Raw genomic sequence first — 27,266 nt, 5'->3', positions numbered from 1 at the left:
GTCTCTTTGGTTTATGTCCTTATAACCTTGGCTTTTTACCTCAGTAAATTTTTGTTGAAAATAAATAAATAGCAGCTAAGACAGAGAATGAGATGGCTGGATGGCATCACCGATTTGATGGACATGAGTTTGGGTGAACTCCGGGAGTTGGTGATGGACAGGGAGGCCTGGCGTGCTGTGATTCATGGGGTCGCGGAGAGTTGGACACGACTGAGCGACTGAACTGAGCTGAACTGAAGCACTGAGTTGCGCCAGCTCGTATTACACATATATGTACACGCATCCATTACATGTGTATCACGGAAGGTGGCAACAGCAGTCAGGTATAGGGCACTAGCCAGATGCCAGACAGGGGTCCAAGTTTTTCACATGTATTCACCCACTTGTGAGGTAGGTGGCATTATTATCACCACTTAGTAGGCGGAGAAATAGAGGGGTTCAGTGAGATGCTCCACGTCCAGTCAAGCAAACCTGCCTCCATCCTCCCGCCCCTTAAACACCCGATTAAGTCACTGCTGCCGAGGCGAGCTGGGAACTTCCGGCAGTAGACCACTCTGCACGGTGGAATGTTCCATCTGACTGAAGGTTAACCTGTTCCATGCCAGGATATCCACCGCTCTTCGTGTCTTTTTAAAGTCCTGACTCCTCTTAACCTCCTCTGCTGTTGCAGGACTGTAATTACTGGGAGGTGTGACGCAGTTGCAGAAGGTGGGAAGGACAGGAACCGGTGGTTCCCGCCCCTGCAACGCTCCGTTCAGGGACCGGAACAGTGTCGAGCTGCATGGCTCTTTCTGCTGCACCATTCAATGGAGCAAACATTCAACGTGCCCCTCCTCAGTGAATCTTAGCCATCCAAAAGGTCTCTATCAAGTCGACTAGTAGAACCCTTTAAATTGGCAAGCTCACTCAAAACATCATCCATACACCCTCTTCATCTGTTTTACCACTTTTCCATAACTTTCACCTGCAGTTACTGAGTTCATTGGGTTAAGGCATCAGAGCAAACTCAAGAATTTGTACTAAATTAAATGGGGATAAAGGAAGCTCATTTCATCCATGCTCCCCACCCTACTTTGTTTCTAAATTAATTTTCACTCAACTTGGGACATGGATCTCTATGAAGAAGTTTTAGGTTTGCAAAAGGCATTTGGATAATGACTGGTGGATTATAAATAAAATATAAAATAAAGCTGGGGCACAAAACCATCTGCAGCTGTGTGAAATGATGAACGTCTGAAATGTGTCTGGTTTGCGGGTGCTTGATCCTCCCATGACCTTTTTGGGGGTGGGAAGGATGGACAGATGGGGGGAGAATGAGGGAGAAAAGCTCGAACAGGGGATCAGTCAGGTGCCAGAGGAATCTCCGCGGAAACTAAGCCCCCAGATCTTTCACATTGTCCTCTGAACCAGGTCAGTTCATACCTATCTTCGAAGGGCCCGAAATCAATAAAAAAAGAAGTTCAAAAACCGCTCCTTAGGCAGCTGAAAATCTGCCCTTCATTTTTCTTTCCCTGTACCCTGAGGAGTTCTAAATCTTCCCTCATTCCAACATCAAGCCAGACACCAGGCTCCCCAGAATTGTCTTTTATTCTGTATTATATCTGCGACGTTCTGCCAAGCATCGGTGGGTCTTTAAAGAGACTGTAAAAAGGTAGCGAAGACACATCCGTTTGGCAAAGACATGTAGCACAGCCACAGCGCACATAAATCAAAGCCAGAAAGAAGCCTGCTAGCAGCCTGGAAATCAAATTGTGTCAGGGAGAAGGCCCAGGCGGAAAAATAGATTAGAAGGGCACTGAACAAGAGAGAAGAAAGACAGGCAGTCCCTACTAAAATTAATGAGAGGCAGAGGAGGCCCGGAGAAACAGCCTGACAGAAAAGATTCTTGCACTGCTTAAGGATGGACGAGCGTCTCAGCAAGTGATATTGACTCCTGCATGAACAACACAATGGCTGTCCAGCGCCACTTCCCGAAAACCAGGGCTAGAGGCTCCAAAAGACATGAGGGGAGGAAGGAGACATGAAAGGGATGGGAGGGCAGGCATAGGAATTTAGATGAGCACAGAGACCTCCCTCATAGTCCATCCTTCAGGTGACCTTCAGCTCCCAGTCCCAACTTTGTAACTGCTCTGCTGAGTGCGAGTAGGGCTGCAAAACCTCTGAACTAGGTTAATGGTACCTGTCTCATAAGTGATCTTGAGATGTCCTAAGTAAGGGACACTGGTCCGAAATCAGGGCTTTGTATACAGCGACTGTTATTAAATTAAAACATTTTTTTCTTAATATATATATTTTATTGAAGTATAGCTGACTTACTATGTTTAAACAATTTTTCTTTTTTTTTACAGTTCTCAAAGTCTTTTTCCCCTCCATCTCCTCCAGGAGGCTCTTGTGTACCCCTTTTTCAGAATCCCACAGAAAGCCAGTTACCATCTTCCGGTTTTTCCTGCAAATCCTACTTACCCTATCCTTGCCCTCAAACCTAGGGGATCTTAATCTGGTCTCAAATTGGAGACTCGTTTTGATTCATCAGTGGCCTCCCAAATCAATCAATATCATGCCTGTTCTTTCCGACTTCCAAGGGCTGGACTTTTACAAATCAAAAGCCAAGAACTGCCCTTGTGTGTCTCTGCGTTCTGGCTGAATGGAACAAGGACCAAAGAAATGGAGTCAGGATGGTGTTGGTAGAGATCTCAATTGATATTTCAAAATATTATTCTGTACAGAAGCGTTCTGAGCAATCATGAAGCTGAGAATTAAAGGGAGCCTCAGCCTCACTGAAAGGAACCCAACCTGTCTCTGTGCAAGTTTAGTGGCCCTGCTTGAGGATGCCTTTGTATAATTGTGATCATTGCAAAATTTCAGTGTGAAAGCTCCTTATGTGTGTGTTGCTGGGGGCGGGGCGGGGGGGGGCGCCAGTAAGGGGAGGGGTCCTCCTACAGACTAGGGAGGAGCCTTGAAGGCCAGACCTTCCCTTCCAAGGGTCATGCAAATCTCCAGACTGTGAATGCAATGAATACAGGAAGCTGTTAAATAGCAAGTGACACCAGGACGCTTATCACCTGAGCTTTCAGCCACAGGACTGCTGCCTGGTGCCAGCCACCTGGAGCCTGGAGAGGGCCTCCCTCTCCTTTCCTGTGTGTGTGCTCCCTCGCTCAGTTGTGTCCAACTCTTTGCGACCCTATGGACTGTAGTCCACCAGGCTCCTCTGTCCATAGGATTCTCTAGGCAAAAATACTGGAGTGGGTTGCCGTGCCCTCCTCCAGGGGATCCTCCCAACCCAGGAGACGTGGGATCCAACCCACGTCCACTGCATCTCCTGCATTGGCAGGCAGATTCTTTACCCCTGTGTCACCTGGGAAGCCCTGATACTACTCGTGATGTTAGCCAAAGGCCTAAAAGCATTGAAATGCACCCTCCTTAGTGCATTTCTCGATAAGAGAAGACACAGAGCATTCAAAAGCCAGTGCCTGAGTGGGACACAGGTCCTGTAGTGACCTGGGACCACCTGCAAGGCCTGGGATAGGATGAATCAGTTCAGTTCAGTCGCTCAGTCATGTCCGACTCTCCGTGACCCCATGAATCACAGCACGCCAGGCCTCCCTGTCCATCACCTACTCCCGGAGTTCACCCAAACTCATGTCCACAGAGTCGGTGATGCCATCCAGCCATCTCATTCTCCATCGTCCCCGTCTCCTCCCGCCCCCAACCTTTCCCAGCATCAGAGTCTTTTCCACTGAGTCAACTCGTCACATGAGGTGGCCAAAGTATTGCAGTTTCAGCTTTAGCATCAGTCCCTCCAATGAACATCCAGGATTGATCTCCTTTAGAATGGACTGGTTGGATCTCCTTGCAGTCCAAGGGACTCTCAAGAGTCTTCTCCAACACCACAGTTCAAAAGCATCGATTCTTCGGCGATCAGCTTTCTTCACAGTCCAACTCTCACATCCATACATGACCACGGGAAAAACCATTGCCTTGATTAGATGGACCTTGGTTGGCAAAGTAATGTCTCTGCTTTTTAATATACTATCAAGGTTGGTCATAACTTTCCTTCCAAGGAGTAAGCGTCTTTTAATTTCCTGGCTGCAATCAGCATATGCAGTGATTTTGGAGCCCAAAAAAATAAAGTCTGACACTGTTTCCACTGTTTTTCCATCTATTTCCCATGAAGTGATGGGACCAGATGCCATGATCTTTGTTTTCTGAATGTTGAGCTTCAAGCCAACCTTTTCACTCTCCTCTTTCACTTTCATCAAGAGGCTTTTGAGTTCCTCTTCACTTTCTGCCATAAGGGTAGTGTCATCTGCACATCTGAGGTTATTGATATTTCTCCCAGCAATCTTGATTCCAGCTTGTGCTTCTTCCAGCCCAGGGTTCCTCATGATGTACTCTGCATATAAGTTAAATAAGCAAGGTGACAATATACAACCTTGACGTACACCTTTTCCTATTTGGAACCAGTCTGTTGTTCCATGTCCAGTTCTAACTGTTGCTTCCTGACCTGCATACAGGTTTCTCAAGAGGCAGGTCAGGTGGTCTGGGATTCCCATCTCTTTCAGAATGTTCCACAGTTTATTGTGATCGACACAGTCAAAGGCTTTGGCATAGTCAATGAAGCAGAAATAGATGTTTTTCTGAAACTCTCTTGCTTTCTCCATGATCCAGCGGATGTTGGCAATTTGATCTCTGGTGCCTCTGCCTTTTCTAAAACCTACTTGAACATCTGGGAGTTCACGGTTTACATACTGCTGAAGCCTGGCTTGGAGAATTTTGAGCATGACTTTACTAGCGTGTGAGATGAATGCAATTGTGCGATAGGATGAAGCAATTTGTAAAAAAAAGCAGCGTCTGGTTCGCTCCCTGACGGCTCTCTCACTTTTCTTCTGATCTAGGCAAACCACCGTGTTCTTGGTGTTGTAGCAAAAGGGAACAAGCCAACCCACGCCTCGCCTCCTTTAAACCCTTTCATCTGGTCTTGCTAAGGCAAACAAACCTCAGAGCACGCCTGCAGGTTTTGAGTTGTTCACCCCAGGCCCGACCCCTCAAGTCCTCCGGGGGCGAGGAGCCAGGGCCTCGGGGGCGGGGCGACGCGAGGGGCGGGGTCAGAGGCGATGCAGGGGTTTCGGGGGCGGGGCGCCAAAGGCAAGGGGCGGGGCAAGGGCGGACGCGGCGCCAGGGCGGTGTTACGGGGGCGGAGCCTCGGGGCGTAGCGGGAGGAGTTGCGGCCCCCGCGCGGTGCTCGGGGGGCGGGGCGGAGGGGAGAGGCCGGGGAGAAGAGTCGCGTCCCAGCCTGGGCCGGGGGCCGCCGATCCAGTTTTGCCCGCGGCCTGGAGCTATCGGAGCGCAGCGGCCCGGCCGGCACGCACGCCCATCGGAGCGCCCAGAGCCCGCGGGCCCCGGCGTCAGGCTCAGTGGCGTCCAACTCCGGCGCGTCTCTAAGCCGCCATGGCCGCGGCCGCGTGCCTGCGGGCCTTGGGAGCGAAGGGGTCGGGCTGGCTCCGGCGCGGTCCGTGGGCTCCGCTCACCACCGGCTTCTGCAGCGGGGGACCGGCCGGGATCGGGCGGCCGGAGCCGGGGCCGCGACCCACCATCGCGCGGCAGCGGGACGGCATCAGGTCAGCGCCCCGCCTGGGTGCGGGGCTGTTCCCCGGGGGGTGGCTGGCGGGAACCAGGAAGAGAGCTGGGCGCAGGAGGCCGGCTGCCAACCGTGCCACCCCACGCACAGTCCAGAGCGGCTCCGTCGGTGGTTAGCTCCACCCGCCGCAGAGCCCAGTTTATCCATCGCAGTCCATCTGTTCGGCGGCAGTGTCCGACGTGAAAGGAATCCGCGGATGCGGCGTTTACAGAGGTCCCTTGCCTGGGCTCAGTGGCCTCTGGGACCCTGCAGGATTCACACCGAGGATTTAAGTGGGGCTGCCTGCGACGGCGCCAGCACTGCCCCTAAACCCCAGACCGAGTCGACCTCGCACTTGGACTCAGCGGGGCAGCCTTGTGGGAGGCCCCTCCGCCGCTGTGCCTTTGAGAAAGCCCTTCATAGAGAACTCTGGGCCTCACAAACTTGACTCGGCTCCAAGGCGCCGTCAGGCTTAGCCGAGCTGTTCCTTGGCCCGCAGCTAGAAGTGCCCACTTGGGGGCGGTAAATAAATAGGACGAAGGACACACTCTGCCCTTTGGCTCAACAAGCCTAGAACCCTTTTACAAAAACATATCTAGGCACACACTTGAAACTGGACGGTGGAGTGGTAAAGGCAGAAGGCCTTCAGCTCCATCCAGTCCTCACCTTGACGTTTGCCAGGCCCAAGCAAGAGTGCAGAGGGAGGCCTACCTGACATGTCTTCAGTATTTAGACCTTACAAATCAAGCAAACTGCAAGATAGGTCAATATATTTCCTTCTCTCTTGACAAGTAGGCAGCCCTAAAATCTGGTGTGTGCGAGTGCTCAGTGCTCACTTGTATCTGATTTTTTGCCGCCCCATGTACTATAGCCCAGCAGGCTCCTTTGTCCATAGAATTTTCCAGGCAAGAATACTGGAGTGGGTTGCCACTTCCTTCTCCAGGGGATCTTTCCTACCCAGGGATCGAACCCACATCTCTTGTGTCTCCTGCATTAGCAGGCAAGGTTCCTTTACCAACTGAGCCAGCAGGGAAGCCCAAGACATGGAAGGCTGTTTGAGTCCTCAGGCTTGGTGGAGCTCCCCCAAAGCAGTGGAGAGCACTCTTGGCCTGCAGCTTTGTTCTGTTCTTCCCACCCTGCCCTGGCCCCTCTCACCTCTCCCCCACTCCGTCCTGATGCTCTGCTGGGGTCTTGGCACACAGGTCTCAGATGTCCTGTGCAGCATGCCCACAGTCTGTCTACTACTTCACCCCTACACTCAGCTGCTCACAGCCACCTCAGGGTAGGCCTCAGGGTGCCCACTGCAGAGCCATGGGATTCCAGGGTTTCAGGTGACTGCAGTGGGGTGTGGAAGGGTGTGGTGATTTCCAGGTGCACACATCTCAACATCCCACTGGAGTCCTTGCTCGCCAGGAGGGGTACCGCTGGAAGGGGGCCCATCGGAGCAGAGTTCTCCAAAGTGCAGGGCCAGGGCAGGGGCCCTACTTGCCCATTTTTAAGGGCAAAATAGGGCCCTTAAAAAACTCTGTTTCTTCAAATCTGGCCCATTTGGCACGGCAGCCAGATGACAGAAGATGTTGATTCTCCAGTGTGTGTGTGTGTTTTCAGTCACTCAGTCGTGTCCGACTCTTTGTGACCCCATGGGCTGTAGGCCATCAGGCTTCTCTGCCCATGGGATTCTCCAGGCAAGAATACTGGAGTGGGCTGCCATTTCCTCCTCCACAGGATCTTGCCAACCCAGGGAGCAAACCCACATCTCCGATGTCTCCTGCACTGCAGGTGCTTTCTTTACCACTGAATCACTGGGGAGGTTCCCTGATTCTCCAGAGGTAAAATAAACATAAATAAGAAAGGAAGATGTCAGGAATGGTTTAGTAGGAAAGAAGGCAAGCCAGCACTAAAGCAGAACGATGTCAGGCGCTAAGGGGTGAGCTGTCAACAGCCACCCCGTGCTGCCTCCTGTGAGGGCCAGTGTTGAGTGTGGAACTGTGCCCGGTGGTGCACGCTCCTCGCCCCCAGCCCTCCCCGCAGCCACCACGTGTTATAGATCATGTCATCCCCCCTCGACAGGGAGGAGATAAGTTCAGAGGATGGCCTGCTGGAGGCCACACAGCTAGGAGGCAGGCGGGCTGACAGAGAAAGGCCCATCTGCCTCCAAAGCTGCCCCCACTCTTGCTGAGCCATTCCAGGGTGCTTGCCACTTGGGTTTAAAAGAGATGCCAGGAAACTCGAAGAGGTGAAAATCCACAGCAATTGGTGGAACTGGCCTTGCAAAATAGAAGTGCTCTTTTTGGTCATGAATTCAATCAACAGATAACATGTTGAGTATCTCCTCCGCATGGAAGCCTGGCAGCGTCTTGCCCCACAGACCTGTGGGCGGTTTATGGTAACGGGATAGATTCCAGGCAGCTCACTGCAGCGTCTACAGGGACCATCTCTTGCCTTGTAAATGGAAAGTTTACGTTTTTATCACCTGCCCTGGTGGTGACCTCACTCTTAAAGAGATCCCCTTTCAAAAGGGGTGGTGTTAAAGCTCCAGGTGCAAGACAAGGTAGTCGCTGGGGAATTCAGACCAGCGAGATTCTCAGAAGGTGTTATCCACCAGGTTTGATGACCTTTGACACGGAATGGAGCAGTCGGGTCTCAATAACCCATTGAACAGCAATCCAGGATGACTTTCTGAGATAAGCAAAGACAGGGGGTCTGTTTGGTCACTGGGAAAAGGAGGCTTAAGGGGCACCTTGGTGGAAGAGTCCAGAAGCCATGCTAGTGAACTTGTGGGTCTGGAGCTCAGAGGTTTGAACAGAGGCAAAGATTAGGAATGGTCAGCACAGAGGTGTAGCTGATGCCAAGGCCACGGGGAAGTTGCCTGGGAGGAGTGTATGGAACAACAGGAGAGAACCCTGAGGATCGTGGCATCTAGAGGTGAGCAGAGGGCCAGGAGCCCATCCCCAAAGTCAAGAAGGAGCGGCCAGAAAAGCACCAAGAAAACGAGAGACAAGGAACATGCTTCCAGAAGGCGGGTGGGACCACAGCGGCATTGGGTTTAGTTCTGGCAGTCGGGATTCTCAGTGCCAACAGCCTTAGTGGAATGGCAGGAACAGAAGCCTGGTGATATGGGGCTGAAGAGCAAACTTGCGATTCAGAGCACTCTGACAGGGTGTGTGACGCTCAGGCCAAAGGATTAATGGGACACACCACAAATCAAGGGCATCTGAGGGCTGGCACCTTTTTACACAATTTTGCCCAAGGCTGTTGGATTTATTTATTTATTTTAAATTAGCATCTTTATAAATACTAGGAAACACACTGTGAAATATTAACAGCAGAGCAAAATACATGATTAAAAAGTTGAATATTTTATTATTAAATTGTTTATTCTCCTGCAGAGCTGTTGTTTCACTGTATAAAAATAGCACCAGCAAACAGTATATTGCAAAATTAAGATAGTAATATTCTTCATTGGACACTATATAACTAACAAACTTTTCTCCACTAGCAGTTATTTCTAGTGGGAAGGTCATTTTGACCCAAAGCCAAAGATAGCTGTAAGCAAGTTACAGTGTCATATAAGGTATAAGATAACCATGTTATCCTTGAATTACATAATTTTTGTAATTAGTTTTACCAGTGATAATTTCAGGAATTCTTAATATCACAACTGCAGCCTAGCCTAAAAATCATAGAATGCTGTGGGAAAGATGCACAGCATTTATCTGAAGTCATTAGAAAGTTATGGGGTATTTTCTTCAGGAAACATTGTTACAAGTAGTTTCTTTAAATATCTATCCACCACTAATTTAAGACAACTATGCTAGATTAAGTTGTTTCAAAGTAGTTTATTTAGGGATTCCATTTTCACTCCTCAATAGATTTTATGTATTTCTCATATGCTTCTTCACTCATTAGTTCATCTAGTTCTGAAGGGTTCAGTTTAGTTCAGTTCAGTCGCTCAGTCGTGTCCGACTCTGCGACCCCATGAATCACAGCACACCAGGCCTCCCTGTCCATCACCAACTCCCAAAGTTCACTCAAACTCATGTCCATAGAGTCAGTGATGCCATCCAGCCATCTCATTCTCTGTCGTCCCCTTCTCCTCCCACCCCCAACCTTTCCCAGCATCAGAGTCTTTTCCACTGAGTCAACTCGTCACATGAGGTGGCCAAAGTATTGGAGTTTCAGCTTTAGCATCAGTCCCTCCAATGAACACCCAGGATTGATCTCCTTTAAAATGGACTGGTTGGATCTCCTTGCAGTCCAAGGGACTCTCAAGAGTCTTCTCCAGCACCACAGTTCAAAAGCATCAATTCTTCTGTGATCAGCTTTACTGAATGTCATCTAGATCAGCCAACCATCTTCATAACAAGACTTGTTGACAAGTCCTGGATTTTCTGCTAGAGCTTTATTAATTTTGGTTACTTCTCCTGATAGAGGAGAATAGAGTTCACTAGCAGCTTTCACACTTTCCAAAGCACCAAACTCCTCTTGTTTGTTCAACTTTGTCCTAACTTCAAGCAGACTACAGTAAACAACATCTCCCAAAGCTTCCTGTGCAAAATTGCTGATTCCCACTGTTCCAACACCGTTTTCTGTTTTTACCCATTTGTGTTTTTCTGTGAATTTCCGCACCGACAGCAGAGCAGGGCCGGTGCGCAGTGCCCGGACGGCACCTGCCCGCAGTCCCCAGGGCCGCGGCGAGCAGCGCGCGCTGGGTGCGGAGACGGCGCACAGGCTGCCGACCGCGGCCCGCACGCTCTGCACCACAGGCCTTTGGATTTAGTTTAAGCCTATGTCACCGATGGGAGGGCAGCTTTTTAGGTTTGTCACAGTGAACACACTAATTATTTTATTGGAAGGTTTATCAGCATTCTCTCTCCACCACCGCCAGAATATAGGTTTCGGGGCTGTCAGCATATCAGCTATGAGTCATTTTCGTGCTTAGGAGAGAGTATGAGAAACCAAATGATGACTGTCCCAACCACCTAAAGATGGTAGCAAAACCAAAGTGCATTCCGGAGAAAATGGTTATTCTTAATGCTCCGAAATAAATTCAGTCATCAATGGGTTTCCCAGAAAACAGAGGCTATTTAAGGAAGCTGCAAGGTGACACACACAGCAGTGGCAATACCAGCTGCAGGATGAGGAAGGCAGAAAAAACAGCCGGAGACGGCTGGGAAACAAAACACGCAACAATCACCTGGCATCTAGCTTGCTAACTGTTCCTTGCTGCTGCTGCTGCTGCTAAGTCACTTCAGTCGTGTCCGACTCTGTGTGACCCCACAGACGGAAGCCCACCAGGCTCCCCCATCCCTGGGATTCTCCAGGCAAGAACACTGGAGTGGGTCGCCATTTCTTTCTCCAATGTGTGAAAGTAAAAAGTGAAAGTGAAGTCGCTCAGTCGTGTCCGACCCTTAGCGACGCCACGGACTGCAGCCTACCAGGCTCCTCCATCCATGGGATTTTCCAGGCAAGAGTACTAGAGTGGCTTGCCATTGCCTTCTCCGGACTGTTCCTTAGACGAGCAAAAACAAGACACTTCTGTGTGCAGGCAGCAAGGTGACAACCCAGGTTATTACCACCAGCTCATGGAGCACCTTAAAACAGCAAGCAAGCCTTTGAACGCTGGTTTTTGAGGAGCAACATGGCCAGGAGACCCTCTTGCTACAACAGTTCTGCACGTAGCACCCCATTCTCAGACAGCAGGAATGATTTTGCTGGCTTACACAGTGTCCCTACAGGAAAGGTAGGGAGAGGCATGTGCCGGCTGGTGTCTGCACCTCGCCTGCCTCTTCCATGGTGTGGGTGGGAGGAGATTCAGGGGCACATTTTCATTCCTGGCTTCTTTTCTACCTATTCTTTCTGAAGAACAATGCAAAGAAGCAGGTTAAAAGTGGCGCTGCGTGTTGGATTCCTCCAGCTCTGTCTTACTCTCCATGCAGCCACTCAGCCTGGGTGGTAATTATGTTGGAACTCCTTGCCTCGCCCTTTCTGTGGAGGTGGCAGTAATAGTTCTGAGACAGACTTGGAAAAAAAGGGAAACAACTCGAGAGCAAGGGGAGAAAAGCCCCCACATTTCAGGTAGTCCCCTTGTTTTGACTGAGCTGTCACTCCAGAGAGTTAACAAACCCTCTCAATGGCCTCTGAGTGCCCACAGCTCTCTTTTTCAGGGTTTTAAAAATAGGTCCCCAAACCCTCCTACATTGTTGGTGGGAATGTAAATTGGTGCAGTCACTATGGAGAACAGAACGGAGGTTCCTTAAAAAAATAAAACTAGAACTACCATATGACCTGCAATCCCACTCCTGGGCATATATCAGAGAAAAACACGATTCGAAAGGTTCCATGCACTCCAATGTTCATTGCAGCACTGTTTACAATAGCCAAGACATGGAAGCAACCTAAGTGTCCATCAACAGAAGATGGTAAAGAAGCTGTGGGGAATATACATATATATATATAATGGAATAGTGCTCAGCCATTAAAAAAATGAACTAATGCCATTTGCAGCAACATGGATGGACCTAGAGAGTGTCTTACTGAGTGAAGTCAGTCAGACAGAGAAGGAGAAATGTTGTATGACGTCCCTTACATGTGGAATCTAAAAGGAATGATACAAACGAACTTAATTACAAAACAGAAAGAGCCTCACAGACTTAGAAAATGAACTTATGTTTGTTAGGAGGAAGGGATGGTTAGGGAATTTGGGATGAGCATGTACACACTGCTATATTTAAAATGGATAACCAGCAAGGACCTACTATATAGCACATGAAACTCTGCTCAATGTTATGTGGCAGCCTGGATAGAAGGGGTTGGGGGAGAATGGGTACATGTATATGTATGGCTGAGTCCTTTCCCTGTTCACCTGACACAACTTTGTTAACTGGCTATACCTCAATACATAGTACAAAGTTAAAAAAAAAAAACAGCTCCCAAATTGCTGCAGGGGTCCTCATTTGTTTTGACTGGCACACAACCCAGTAATTATAAAATGTTCTTTGCAGGAGCATCGTCTTGAGTGATCCAAAGAGAAGAAATGCGCTGTCATTGGCCATGCTGAAATCTCTCCAGAGCGACATCCTTCATGAGGCTGAAAGCCAGGATCTGAAGGTCATTATCATTTCAGGTATTGATGAAATGTCCATCCTCAGCATTCTTCAGAACCCAGAAGAGGTGTCTCAAATTTCTTTAGTTAACTAGGGCATTATTTTGAAGCTCCTAAAATTGTACGTGGCAGGAACCTTGGTCCTGACGCTATCTGCTGTGGAAATTATAGCAAACATTACTGTGCAGTAAAAGTATGTGTTTCCATTTTTGGTGGATACTGAACACTGCCACACGAGGCTATGCTGAGAACTGATGTCCTCGTGGGCCCTATGCGATGGGTTAAATCGCCAGTCCTTTCAGTAGAGTGCCTGGTCAGCTAGGACCAGGCTGTTAGGACGTATGATGGGTTCGTCTTCCGACTCTTACCAGGTTCTCAGCTGAGATGTGTAGCCTTCTTCAGTGGTGCCAGAACGTGTGCCAGATTTTGCCCAGTTCTTTCCTTGCTCTTTTTTCCAGGAAGAATTTTTAGCAGATGAGCTGGTGATGATGGTGCTGGTATAAATAATAGTAACATCAGTATTTTAAAGTAGCCACAGACAAGTAATATGGAAACTTCTCTGTGATGCTTTTGTATTTCGTTAATTAAGGACTCAGTGTTTCTGGAGAATGTGACCTTCTATCAGTAGTTGAATATACATTTTCAACTGTTTTATGTGGTGAAGAAAAATGAAATACTGCTGGTAGAGATCAGCAGTCCTCTGACTGCTGTAACCCAGATACATTGAAGGCAGCTCACTTCCAGATGACACTGTTCCTTGGCTTGCTTAAAGGGAACAGCACTTCCTGTCACAACTCCATGATCAGAGGAAATGTAAAATGTTACCAGCTCATCATGGGATCACATTTTGCTGTTGTTGTTAATGACAGCGACACTTAAACCCCCTCCTCAGGCCCCTTGTTTATAAAATAAATGGATTCTCTTCATGCCCCGACCTTCCTGATTCCAGCCCTTGGGATAGACTAATAGACAGGGATGCTGCCAAAGGCTCTGGTGGATTTACATGGTCCTGGGTGAGTTGATACACTCAGGCCAGGCCACGTCTCAAAAACAAAGCTGAGATCAAAGGGATAACTCTGAAGATAGCTGGTTGCTGAGCTCAGTTGGTTACCAAGCCTTCTCCTTTTCATAATGCATATTTTCACTGGTCTCCACTAGGAACCTTTTTAGAGCCTCACCCTGTGCTGTCATCGTAAAATACTGGCTATAGCTATTCCAGCTAACTTCAATTATTCTTATCAAAATCAGGCCATTGACTTTGTCTAAAGCTGTTTCCATAGTGAAAGAAATAGAAAAAAGAAAAGAAACAACTTTCTCTAAGTGTCCAGAGCATCAATTCAGTCACTCCCTGAAGTTACTCAGTAGACAGGTAAGTGACTGTTCCAGCTCTGGCTGTTTACATCTTTGTCTTTTCTTTTCTCAACTGGAAATGTTGCAGCTGAAGGGCCTGTATTTTCTTCTGGACACGATTTAAAGGAACTGACGGATGAACAAGGCCCAGATTATCATGCAGAAATATTTCGAACTTGTTCTGAGGTAAGCCAGGGTGATGGTCAACATTGCAAGCCTGAGAGTGATAACTGTATTAAATATTGGGTTAGGCTTCTAGTTTACAGATGAGTATTTAAGCTATGATATGTCACCACTGCAGAACTACTAAAACCTCTGTGGTCACTGGTGAATCCTTCATCCAAGCAAATATTTGGTTTCAACTTTTCAGAAGTGACTGTGGTTGGCATTTGATCATGCAATGGGCCACAGAAAGGAAAACACACACTGCTACAAAGACTTGCCATTCCTGCCTTACGGGGTCCATCTTGGTATACATGTCTTAAGTAAGAAGTAAAGAGTGGAACTGTACCTAGAAAAGAAGGACCTAAGATTATTAAAATTTTTAAAGTTTTAAACTAAAACAACTCTCTCAATGGGAAAGAGAGCATTCATAACAATAATGATTTAAAAAGTTATTTCCAAACCCTTCTTTCAACTAACCTTTATAATCACTGCCTCCAAGTAGGAAAATTAACCTCTTCATTTTTCCTCTTCTCCCTTTTTCTGTATCTTTAACCACATTAAGAAGGGAAATTGACAACAGATATAGAGGAGGAAGGGGCTTCCCTGGTGGCTCAGTGGTAAAGAATCTGCCTGCCAATGCAAGAGATGCTGGTTCAAACCCTGGGTGGGGAAGATGCCCTGGAGAAGGACATGGCAACCCATTCCAGTATTCTTGCCTGGAAAATCCCATGGACAGAGGAGCCTGGCAGGCTACAGTCCATGGGGTCGCAAAGAGTCGGACACAACTTAGTGCCTAAACAACATCAACAACCTATAGGGGGAGGAACAAAATTGGGGATGACTTATACATGTATCAGATCAACCGGATAATCAAAAATGTAGAATCCACCTTAAGTAACACACTGTCCATTTAATGAGCATCTTCTGAGCGCCTGCTATATGCATACTTGCAAGATACTGAGGGGAACAGAAGGAACAGAGAATTTCCAGCTGACCTGAAAACTGGAAATCGCGTTGAGAAAGAAGATGTATAAAGCAGTTTCATAACCTGAACCCTAGGATTACTTCACCTAATTTCTCCTTCATACATTAACTTATTCATTCATATCTTTGGTCATTAATGATGCAACAAATACTTGAGGAGACCTTCAATGTAGACCAGACAGAAGTGAACAACAGAGAGGGGAAGGGGAAGGTGATTGGGATACGTTCTTGTTTTCCTTGCCCTTCCAGAAACCCCTCAGGAGATCATAGTTTTCATTTTGTGGAGGGACAAACCTGAAAAGTGATTGACTTGACTTCATAGAGGTGGAAGCAAGTCAGAGCCAAGACCTGGTCTTTCGTTCCACATTAATGATGTTTATGGGACATTCTGCTGTTTGTTTGCTAGGACTTGGTGCTTTTAAAAGTTATTTTCCTACTGATATGTTTGGCCAAATAGAAAATCAGCAAAGAGAACCAGCAGAGCCCTTCCATCTTCCCCTAAATGGCCTGCTTTTGTCACTTTGCTGTGATACCTTCATGAACTGAGATCTTAAACAGTCAGCAAAAGGCCACAGGGGAACCAAGCTTCTTCAGAGGACAAAAGTGAGGTTTCTTGGAAGCTTCTACCATATGGATGCCCCCAGATCACTGAAAAAGACACAGACAGGACCTTGTCCTGACATAGTAAAAGAGAAGTTTAAGTGTATTGACTTCTTCAAGACTTTGTCTAAGAAAATCAAATCATCCCGATAAGTCTGAGCACCATGAACTTGTGCAAGATTTCAGTTTGCAAGTAACCAGCAGGCAGATTGGAGCAAAATGAGGCCAATACTTCCTCATTTTGTTCCTGCACAAGAAGAGGTGAGGGCCTCCCTGGTGGCTCAAATGGTAAAGAATCCGCCTGCGATGTGGGAGTCCTGGGTTTGATCCCTGGGTTAGGAAGATCCCCTGGAGGAGGGCATGGCAACGCACTCCAGTATTCTTGCCTGGAGAATCCCTGTGGACAGAGAAGCCTGGTGGGCTACAGTCCATAGGGTCACAAAGAGTCAGACACGACTGCGCAACTAAGCACACACAAGAAGAGGGGACGGTGGAAAGGAAGGAAGGTCCGTGGACTGGCTCCGCATCTGAATTTATAGTAGATTTGTCACTGAACACAAGTGCCGCACGAGGGTTAATTACTTACACATCAAGAACGGGGCAAATTGAGAAGGAGAAGAAACACTTGGTCAGGGTAGGATATTTTTTAATGTTAGTGATCTACTGGATTGCCTAAGTATCACTCACCAGCTCGTGTGAAATCTCAGGCCTTCTTACACGAAAGGCGGGAGACAGACTGTGCTACCCAAGTCACAGTCAACGGACTTTTCACACCCTCAGCTGATCAGGCAACAGATGACACTCAGAGCTGAAACAGCCTTTTCTGTTTTTTCAGTCAGACCTCAGACCTCAGAAGCTCTTATGCAGCCTCCTGGCTACCATAGTCCCCACCATCCCCACCCTCACCTACAGGCACAAACCCCCTAAACCCACTAGCAATTTGGGGTTGGGGTATATATGTGCATTCCTTTGGAGGAGGGCCATTAGCATTTATCAGAATCTCAAAAGGTGACCCCCTTGAAGTCAAGAATATGATATCATATCCCCAAATATACAATTGGTCATTTTAGAAAAAAGCTGACAAGTGCCAAATGTTCATGAACACAAAAGGTGAGTTCCTTAGGCAAAACCTGGGAACCCGTGAAGGTCATTTTCCTTGGAGTGGCTGCTGGGAAGCCAACCCAGAGTCCCTGCTCCTCTCCCTTCAGCCAGGGTTGAAGGGCAAACATTTTGACACTGAAGTTACCATAGCAACACAATCAGTTAAGCATGTCAGGGAAAAGATGGAGAAATTAGCCAACTTATTTCATAAGCTGCAAAAATAAGTTAAAGTTTGGGAGATTTGAGGGCAGGGGTCTCACGCGAGCCAGTTTCTGGCTCCCCTCTCTGTGCACTTTGGAATTTTACTTTGATGACAGCAGGGTGTTCCCCCATCTTAGTAGAAGTAATCAGTAAGGAAGTTGCCTCCCAGCTTTTAAAATGAGAGCTCCACACCACCATTGTTGGAACAGAGCTACTTGTTTCCCACAGTCACTCAACCCTCTTCTCTCGGGGGGGTTGTGAGCAGAGTGGTCCAGGGGACAACACCCTCGCTGAAGTCATGCTCAGGGTGAGACTAGGGGCCTGGAGTTGGACAGAGACTGCTCAGACCCCACAGCCCCACTCGGGTCTGATGGCCTTAGGGAGTCACTTGCCTGATGAGCCTTGGAGTCCTGGTTCTTTCCTCCTGGATCTCAAGGAGACCAAATCATACAGTCTGATTCACAGTTGAGATTTCATGCAACTTATTCTCCTTGGTCATAGAATGATACACTTATGGATTTGAAAAGGGCTCTAAACAGTAAAATCACATAAATTAACAAGCTTTGATATCCACCTCACTCTTGGATGGAAATGAAGCAGGTGTGTTTGCTCCTTAGGTCATGATGCTGATCCAGAACCACCCAGTCCCCATCATTGCCATGGTGAATGGCCTGGCCACCGCAGCTGGGTGTCAGCTGGTTGCCAGCTGTGACATTGCTGTGGCAAGTGACAAGTCCTCCTTTGCCATGCCGGGCGTGAACATAGGGCTCTTCTGTTCCACCCCTGCAGTGGCCTTGGGAAGAGCAGTGCCGAGAAAGGTAACAACTCCCTGTACCTTCCCCCTACCCTTCCCCCAGCTGTGATCCTTGAGTGCCTGTGAGGGTCAGTTCCAGAACTTTCTTGTTGAAAGTACAGTGTGAGTCAGGACATTCTGCCCAAAGCAGAGCAGGCTAATGTACTAATGTCTTGTGTCAGGAGGTTATCCCAATAGCTGTCAGTTTGTAAATCATTGTTTTTCACTCTTGCCTGACTCTCAGTACAGCTGGTTAAGTTTCCAGATTTGCTTTGTTTCCATAAAGGCACTCATGTGAAATGCAATTGAGACACAGTTGCGTTGCACAGAAAGGCTGCATATGAGCTGTAATAGCATGGTGACATATGCCAGTATAAGAGGCTAGGACACTGTGTCACTGGCTTCCTGTTTGCTGACAATCTGTCTCACTCCAGAATGCTTTGAAAGGAGCTGATACATTGAGTGTGTCACTTTTGCAGTGACTGCAGGAACGTCCTGCACATGGTTTGTTGAACATGCCCCAGAGCTGTTCTGCCATCGTTGACCTGAGTAAAGTCCACTTTCTTCACAAAGCTTTTCTCCTTCCTATAACATTGTAAGAGAGTGTTTATTGAACATATCAAGTAAAAACTAGTGGTTTCCTCATTCTAGAAAAATACGTCCTCATTCTCAATTGAAAATCTGTTTTTAAAGAAGGGTCAGATTCATAGGGGTTCCCAGGTGGCACTAGTGGTAAAGTATCTGCCTGCCAATGCAGAAGATGTAAGAGACGCGGATTTGATCCTTGGGTCAGGAAAAATCCCCTAAAGGAGGGCACGGCAACCCCCTCCAGTATTCTTTCCTGGAGAATCCCATGGACAGAGGGACCTGGCAGGCTACAGTCCATAGGATCGCAGAGTCAAACATGACTGCATTGACTTAGCATGCATGCATTCAGATTCATAGCAGGTGGGGAACCTCAACCGCCTTCTAGAATATGTTATCCATTTTAACATCAACTAAGAAAATCAGCAGTTGCTCATAGCCTGAGGCACAAAAGAAATGAGACCCAAGGGAAATCAGGCTGAGGGACCAAGTTCAGGGGCGCACGCTTGCCTTCCATGTGCCTCCTCATTAGCTTTTACAGAAATATGTTTGTGAGAAAATTCTCATCACAGGTACCTACAAACTCCCACACCATGAAAACCAGCTGGACGTGGGCTCCATGTGAGAGAAGGTGACCCTCAGAACACAACAGCTTGCTCCAGTATCCTTAGAGTCAGGGGGTGTCTAGATCCCACCAGGATACACATTTACCTTAAATGTTATTCAATAAATACTTAAGTCCCTATTCAGCGCCAGGACCTTAAATTAAAACACATCACAAAGATATTGTCAGAGCTTATGAACAATTTTATAATTGTTACAACGGCAAATCAAATCTAATCTCCAGGCCTTTTGCACATTAAAGGTGGTGGCTGTCTGCTTGGGCCAACCTGCCACTGCTCAGTTTCAACCCTTGACATTCTGGAAGGTTCTGTGTTGAGGCCTTTGAAACCTTTAAATCAGCCCTTACTGTCCAGATAAGAATCTGCTGCTTTTGTTTAGTTATTCAGTCATAACAAACTTTTCTGCCGACCCCATGCGCTGTAGCCTGCCAGGCTCCTCTGTCCATGAGACTTCTCAAGGCAAGAATACTAGAGTGGGTTGCCCTTTCCTTCTCCAAGCTAAGACTCTATTCTTTCTCAAAACAAACTTTAAAAATCAAGGCTTGCAATTGAGTTCTAGAAACTTACAGGTTGATCATATGTGTCAACCTTTATTCGTTTTTCAGAAGAAAGAAAGGGGAAAACTGCGACAAAAACAGGCCTTAAATTCCCAGGGAACCCAGTTCCCAGAACCAAGCGGCTTAAACCTCACCTGAGGCGTGGCCCCTCTAAGAGGAAAACCAGAGACACAGAAATCTAAACCTGACCCAAACACACCTGCCTGGTCGATGCCTGCCTGCACCCCTCGGGGACATATTGTTACAGCGGCCACCGACTATACCTGTGACGGGGCCGCATCCCCGTGCACATCTGCCGGGAAGCAAAACCGCAAAACCTTCGCAAACCTAGCCGGTGCCTTTGCACACCAGCCCAGCCCGGACGCTCCGCCCCTTTCACGCAGGCTGCGGCAGCAGGCGTGTGTCGCCAGTGCCCTCTGCTGGTCATCGTGGGGAACTGCCCAGCGGGAAGGCGGCTGTCGCCTTTTGTCCACCGGACCAGCAACCGTGGCGAGGAACTCTCGTGTGCCAACCAGACTGAACCAAACAGACTGAACCTGGGCGTGAATCATTTCCCCCACGTGCAAAGTGCCCCCGCCCCCGGCGTGACTTCAACATGCATCTTCATTGCACCTTATAAACAACCTTCCTGGTGCGACTGCTCCCTCCCCCAGAGCTGGCCTCTCCCAGCCCCTCAAGTAGTGGGTACCATGGGCCCCAAGAGCACAGTGAAAGACCAGAGCTCCCGCTTCCCAGACCAGCCATGTCTCCGTGCGGGAACACTCGCTTCCCCCTGTTTATCCACAGGAGCTCTGTGTATCTGGGGAATCTGAGTTCCAATCGTCTGGTTAATCAGAACCTGCACGCTGGAGAGTGTTAAGTGACAGCCCAGCTACCCAGCCCATGTGCAAATCACCAGAGAGTATGGGGAATGGGGGGTCTCAGTGGAAGCTGTGTCCCCTTCTGACCTGGCCTCTGAAGGACTGTAGCATCGCCTTCTGTACTCTCTGTTTGCCTCTATCCATTTATTCCTTAATTCACTCACCAAGAGACTTCCCTGGTGGTCCAGTAGTTAAGACTTCCATCTCCCAATACAGGGAGCCCCGGATTGGATTCCTGGTCAGGGAACTAAACCCGGGATGCCGCAACTAAGACTTGGCACAGTCGGGGGAAAAAACCCCACTCACCAATAAATATCCTGTAAGCTGCCTACTGTGTACAAGGTACTCTTCTGGTGCTGGTGATACAGAAATAAACAGAACAGTAATAAAAGAAGTCTCTGACTTAGAGAGGTTCACATGCCAACAAAGGAGATAATACAGTGCTGCTGCTGCTGCTAAGTCACTTCAGTCGTGTCCAACTCTGTGTGACCCCATAGACGGAAGCCCACCAGGCTCCCCCATCCCTGGGATTCTCCAGGCAAGAACACTGGAGTGGGTTGCCATTTCCTTTTCCAATGTGTGAAAGTGAAAAGTGAAAGTGAAGTCGCTCAGTCGTGTCCGACCCTCAGCGACTCCCCGGACTGCAGACTACCAGGCTCCTCCATCCATGGGATTTTCTAAGCAAGAGTACTGGAGTGGCTTGCCATTGCCTTCTCCGAGATAATACAATAAACAAATGTAAAATATATAGTAAGTGGTGAAAGTGCAAAGAAGGAAAGGAAAAATGCAGCCTGAAAGAGGAATGGTACTGATTTGCAGTGACATGTGACCAGAAGATGAGAAGGGTCCCCCTCTCCTGGGCACTTGCAGATGCCATCCCTGCCAGAGTCTGGGGACAGAGGCCCTTAGGGATGATGGACAACATAGTGTCTGAGGAGGAGGTAACTGGGTGGAGGCTGTCAGGAGAGTGAACAGGAGCAGGTGGGGCCCAGGTTGCAGGACGACTTAATAACAGTCCCATCTCCTCCCACAGGTGGCCTTAGAGATGCTCTTCACTGGGGAGCCCATCTCTGCCCAAGAGGCCCTGCTCCACGGGCTGCTGAGCAGGGTGGTGCCGGAGGAACGGCTGGAGGAGGAGACCATGAGGATAGCAAGGAAGGTGGCCTCACTGAGCCGGCCGGTGCTGTCACTGGGCAAAGCCACCTTCTACCGGCAGCTGGCCCAGGACCTCAGGACTGCCTACCACCTCACCTCCCAGACCATGCTGGACAACCTGGGCATGCCGGATGGCCAGGAGGGGGTCAAGGCCTTCCTCCAGAAGAGGAAGCCTGTCTGGTCACACTGAGCAGCCTCATCAGAGGAACTGGGGGCCGGTAACCCAGTGGGCAGTGCTCAGGACCCCACCACCCCACGCCCAGCCTTCCAACCCCCAACCACCGCTGCTGCCTTGTGACTGTAGCTGTCAGTCTGCTTTTCCAGCATTAGTCATGGTCTCAGTACACACGGTCTGTTAGGAGCCACGACTCCGTGAGAAAGGGGTGACCTGGAGAGTCAGGCACCAGTGTCAGCAGAAGGGCCATGCACACCTCAGCTGAGCCAGCTGTGTGAGAAAGCCCACCTGTGATGCTCCTTCTGGGACCTTAGGTGAGAGGACGCCCCACAGGGGAGAAGGTGTCATCAACTGGGGCAGGAAGGAAGGATTTCAGCCTGACTCTTACCAGAAAGTACCCCCAAGGTGGGTGTAGTGCTGCTTGCCTTCATCAGGTGAAGCATTTCAAATATCCACAAGATACTCTTCACTCTGAAATTCTTCTTGGTTCTTTTGAAAAATAATTACACCTATGGCTTTGGGATAATCTTTGGGGTCTTTGAAGGATTACCTATTTAGTGAGACTGATCATTTTATCTTCCCAACCAAACTGTAAGCTGCTTGAGAGAAGAAAATCAGCTCTTTCTTTGATGCCTGTGCTAATGGATATCTAGCAGGTGCCGGGTGCTTCTGTAACGAAGGTCCCAGGTACTGGGAACCTGAACCCTGGACTGAGAATTCAAGCATTGCAGAAGAAAAGGAGGGACATAGAACACACATTGTACCCACGAAGAATCATCTACTCCGGAAGCATTCCCAAGCTCTGCTCAGCTTCTGGTAAAGAATCCAGACTAGCTTCAAGTGTCTGAGTTCCCCAAAGATGGTTTAGGACCTGGCTTCTGATCCATTTAGGCTCCAGAAATGTCCTAGACCTCTGGTCACGCCTGGGGCTGACTTTTTTTTTAACCTACCAGGTGAGTGGCCGTAAGTGTAATTCGTATCAAAGACAGAACCTTGAGGCTCCACCAACTGGTTCTCAGTCTAAGCCAGTGGGGCAAGCAGCCCCTGGAAGGGCGGTCTCCTAGTGGGTTTCTGTTGAGATTGGATTTTTTTTTTCCTTGCCATAGTCTAGAAAGGTGACAAAAAGTGTTTTCTTGGAAAGGAGAAGCTTGTTACTAAGAATGTTCCTCAGAAGAGAGATCGTCAGAGCCACCACCAGTACATGCCAGCACCCCCACACATCCTCATTCAGTCCCCACCAGCACTCCGCCGAGCAGGGCCACCATCACCTCCAGCTTGCAGACGAGTGGTGGAGACGGGGTAGAGTGAGTGCCGCAGGCTCTGTCTGCTGATAAAGCCGTGGATGCCCTCCCCAGCCTGCCCACCTTGTTGGGTAGCCTGGTCTGCAGTGAGGCGGGCCTGCAGACCTGACCGCCTCCGGGCAGCCTTTCAGAACCCAGAGCTGGACCAAGCGCGCCCCCTGCTGGAGGACTTTGCAAGCCACCGGCGACGTGGGATTTGACTGTTGGCAAACCACCAGGGCAATTTTGTTGTTTTACTAGGAATCTGACAAACAACGGGCTGATATTCCAGACCAGGCTGTGAAGGACTGGCCGTGATGATCTGCTCACCAATAACGCCGCCGGCGGTGCCCCTTCGCGTTGCCCGCCGTGGGGGTCATTGTGAGGCCATCTCAGACCCCACAGTGAGGAGAGGGTGTTATACTCTCCGGGCTTTTGCTGAAAGTCAGCAAAACCTCCCACGTCCCAGTGAAAACCAAAAGTTGCCTTTCCAGTTTCTGTACGCGTTGCACCATAGCTCCCAACCAGGAAATTCTCAGGCCTTCAGGCTGGCTTCCCAGCCTGTGAGCTGAAGCGCCCTCGGGGGACGTGCTATAAATCCTAATAATCGTCGGAGCGGAAAATAATACTGGAATAAAACCGGCTACCCAACCACCAGTGTCACATAATTCATCCCCAAGGCAGATATAAATTGGGGGTTAATTTGCATCTCTACTTCCTTCCACTGGGACAGTGAATGAAAGCTCTCTGGTCGGCACACACGACGACCGCTTTTGGAAAGCGTGTGTTCACCTTTCCTTCTGTACCATCCGCTGCTCATGGAGCTACTCTGAGCTCAGTGGTCCCCGCGCCGGGAGGGTTCGGGGCTGGAAAATCAGTGAAAGGGGCATCTGCTCCTGCACGACCTGAGCCCCCGAGAAAACAGCGCGGATACGTGACTAATTTCCTTGCAGCGACTGGAGACCCACCAGATATGCTGAGCCAGGCTAGCCTAGGAAGGAGCTCTCTCTGCTGCCCTGGTAATTGAGAGGCTCAGAGAAGTGAAGGCAGTGGCCACAGTCGAACCAGCATCTAGCTGACTGTGGATCCCCTGCCCCTGACACCATATGTGTTTCTTTTCTCCCCAAAAGAGAGGGTTTCTTTTCTCTTCTCTATTCCACCCAAGAGAGACAGACCACCGACGCACTCAAAGGAAACCCATCAGAAACTGCCAAGCAGCAGCAACACAGCTTTACTTACCAAGGGAATTCCAAGGAAAGCACAGGTTTGACCTCGAAGAACACCAGATTCAAGTCCCAGGTTTGCCACGAACCAGCCGTGTGGCGGTGCGGGTGATGGGGCCTCTTTCAGCGCCCAAGTCCCCTGCTGTGAAAATGCTGCTTGGACCCTTTTGTCCTCCTGGTTGTGACACTGGATTCTGCAGCACTGGATTGGAAACTTGCCACAAGACCTGAAAACAGGTAGCTTTGCCCAAAGAAGATGCTCTTCTACAAATGGAGAAGATGGATTTTTCCCTGGAAGTGGTGAAGAGTGAAAACACCTGATTACCCTGAAGAACAAGAACTCCATCACAGAGCCTCCGTTCTTGGGAGCCACACCTGAACCTTTTAAAGGTGTCCAGCTAGCACGGTGGGCAGAGCTCTATCGAAACTGGCAATCGCCCCAGTTTTGTCTAGTGGAGGTTTAGTCACTAAGTCGTTTCTGACTCTTGCAACCCCATGGACTATGGCATGCCAGCCTCCTCTGTCCCGTGTCCATGAGATCTCCCCAGGGAAGAATACTGGAGTGGATTGCCATTTCCTCCTCCAGGGGAATCTTCCCAACCCAGGGATCGAATCTGGGTCTCCCACACTGCAGGCAGATTCTTTACTGACTAATCCACCAGGGAAGCCTAGTTTTGTCTAGGGGCCCCCCTTTCCTCTCTGCTTTCTGCAAACCCACTGCACTAAACTTTTAAATTGCTTTAAAATATTTGATTAATGAATATTCTTTCCTTGCAGTCATCAAGAGACCAGAGTTGGTTGAAGCTGACCTGCTACCATTAATAAATTTGTGAAATTTCAGTCATGCAAGGATTTTCCTTTCATGGTCTGGAGCCCTAAATGTATCTTTCAGGTTCCAAACACAGGCCCCCTGAAAAACTGGCAGGCCATCCTGGACCTGTAAGGTGTCTTGGTGGGGTGGCCTGGCCCTCTGGCTCCCTGGGGGAGAGGGAGATGGCTGTTGCCACAGGCAAGGCAGGGAGAAAGACTAGGGGCTGGGTGAGTCCAGTGTTGTGGGATTTATGTAGGGTTTACCCTAGGGATGTACCCTAACGTCCTCATTGATTTTATAATGATGTCTCAGCTTTGATCCAAAAACCAATTTGCAGGTACTTGTCTACACATTTAAGAAGTCTCTCGCTTTTATGTTCTATGTTTCAATATATACCTTACCAAATTTTGTATTGAGGTAGTACTTACGACTTTCAGAGAAGGCAATGGCAACCTACTCCAGTACTCTTACGTGGAAAATCCCATGGACAGAGGAGCCTGGTAGGCTGCAGTCCATGGGGTCGCTAAAAGTCGGACATGACTGAGCAACTTCACTTTCATGCATTGGAGAAGGAGATGGCAACCCACTCCAGTGTTCTTGCCTGGAGAATCCCAGGGACAGGGGAGCCTGGTGGGGTGCCGTCTATGGGGTCGCACAGAGTCGGACACGACTGAAGCGACTTAGCAGCAGCAGTACTTACCACTTTAAGAAATTTCTAGGAATTTAGAAAGAGGGGGGAAATGTATGGGTCAAAGTGTCGTGTGATTTAAAGCTTACCAGTGCTTTGATGTAGTGATTTATATGTTCCAGTCACCATTAAAGCATTTTATGGATGTTAATACATAAATCCTCACAAAATCTCTGTGCACTAGGCTTTATGAACCCTATTCTACAGAAAAGAAACTAAAACACAAAGGTACTAGGTGACGTGCCTGTCATCACACGGCCAGTAGGGGGCAGGGTTGAGTCTGAAATCCAGGGGTTCCACCCCTTGTACAGGCTCTTAGGTGAAGGCGACATCCCATCACTTTGTAGATACGTTTGTGTGCAGGAAGCACGCTGAATTATTATTTTAACTCACAGTCTAGTGTATCATGCCCCCTGTGCTCCAACACTGCAGGCCACATCAGTCTTGTCTGTCGTTTATTTCTCAGAGCCTGGGCGCTGCCCAGCACGGAGCAGCTCTCCCGTGAGATTTGCCGGGTCCGGTTCAATGTAGCCAGGGCACCGTTCCCCCCAACCCCACCCACGTTCAAGATACAGACAGGAGAAGTTTCTTAAAAATTCTCAGACTATATTTTCTAAATCAGTTTTGCAACGTTAAGCAGTTGAACAGAATGGGAATTAAATCCATGTTTTCTCTGTATGTCCAGGAAAGTTGATAGAGTTTCTGTGTAGGTTAGTATTCAGGAGTCACATTGGATGAAAGCAGACCCAGGGGGTTCCGAAAAGTCCATTTGCCTTTTTTAAAGCACAGCTGACACATGTTTTGGCCTCCAAATGCTTACATTTCTGGTGATAAAAGAGAGAAAAAATTTATGGTTGGTTGGCAAGAGGTAAAGAACAACCCCTCCCCTCACAAAAAAAGTAGAAACAGGATTTAGCCACGGAACACATCTTACAATGAGGCCACCGGGCCGGTTGCCAAATGAACACCACAGGCAGTAAGTACTACAGGAATCAAGAGGAAAAATAAATTCTGACTTATTCATGAGTAGATGGATCCTTCCATGTGAAGCTTTAGCATTTCAAGTCAGGAGGGATCTCAGCACCCAGCTGCCTTACAAACTGTGACATCACACAGACGAGGTCTAAATGACTAAAGAGATACAGACCTAGCCAGGCTTGGTACCCAACACAGGATGCTCTGACCGAAAGTTGGGGTGCCCCTCCTAGTGACATCCTCTCCAGACCGTCAGAGTGAACTGCCCAATAAATGTTCCAAGCTTTCCAGAAGTTTCCTTAGCACCATTCAGGAGAAAGGCAGAGCAAGAGTTTCGTCCCCAAACTCTGCTCTAGAGGCACCTGGAGAAAGAATTTATGAGCTGTGGTGTCTCTAGTCCCTCCCTTGACATTTGTTG

At 48.7% G+C, this 27,266-nt stretch overlaps 1 protein-coding gene and 1 pseudogene across 1 annotated transcript; one reads left to right on the top strand and one right to left on the bottom strand.

The window, feature by feature from the left end:
* Positions 1-5,239: 5,239 nt before the first annotated feature.
* Positions 5,240-25,120, top strand: ECHDC3 (enoyl-CoA hydratase domain containing 3). The gene is made up of 5 exons (XM_055427546.2): positions 5,240-5,618; positions 12,622-12,743; positions 14,161-14,258; positions 17,741-17,941; positions 21,575-25,120. Exons 1-5 carry the CDS (start codon positions 5,449-5,451, stop codon positions 21,884-21,886), a joined length of 903 nt encoding a protein of 300 aa, XP_055283521.1. The 5' UTR covers positions 5,240-5,448; the 3' UTR covers positions 21,887-25,120.
* On the bottom strand, positions 7,920-10,387 carry LOC148775465 (glycine cleavage system H protein, mitochondrial pseudogene; annotated as a pseudogene).
* Positions 25,121-27,266: the final 2,146 nt, after the last annotated feature.

This window comes from Moschus berezovskii, chromosome 15 (genome assembly GCF_049115385.1).
Source record: "Moschus berezovskii isolate FMDL1 chromosome 15, NW_MosBer_1.0, whole genome shotgun sequence".
NCBI lineage: Eukaryota > Metazoa > Chordata > Mammalia > Artiodactyla > Moschidae > Moschus > Moschus berezovskii.
The sequence above is the reverse complement of the archived record's forward strand: the minus strand, read 5'-3'. Positions and strand labels throughout refer to the sequence as shown.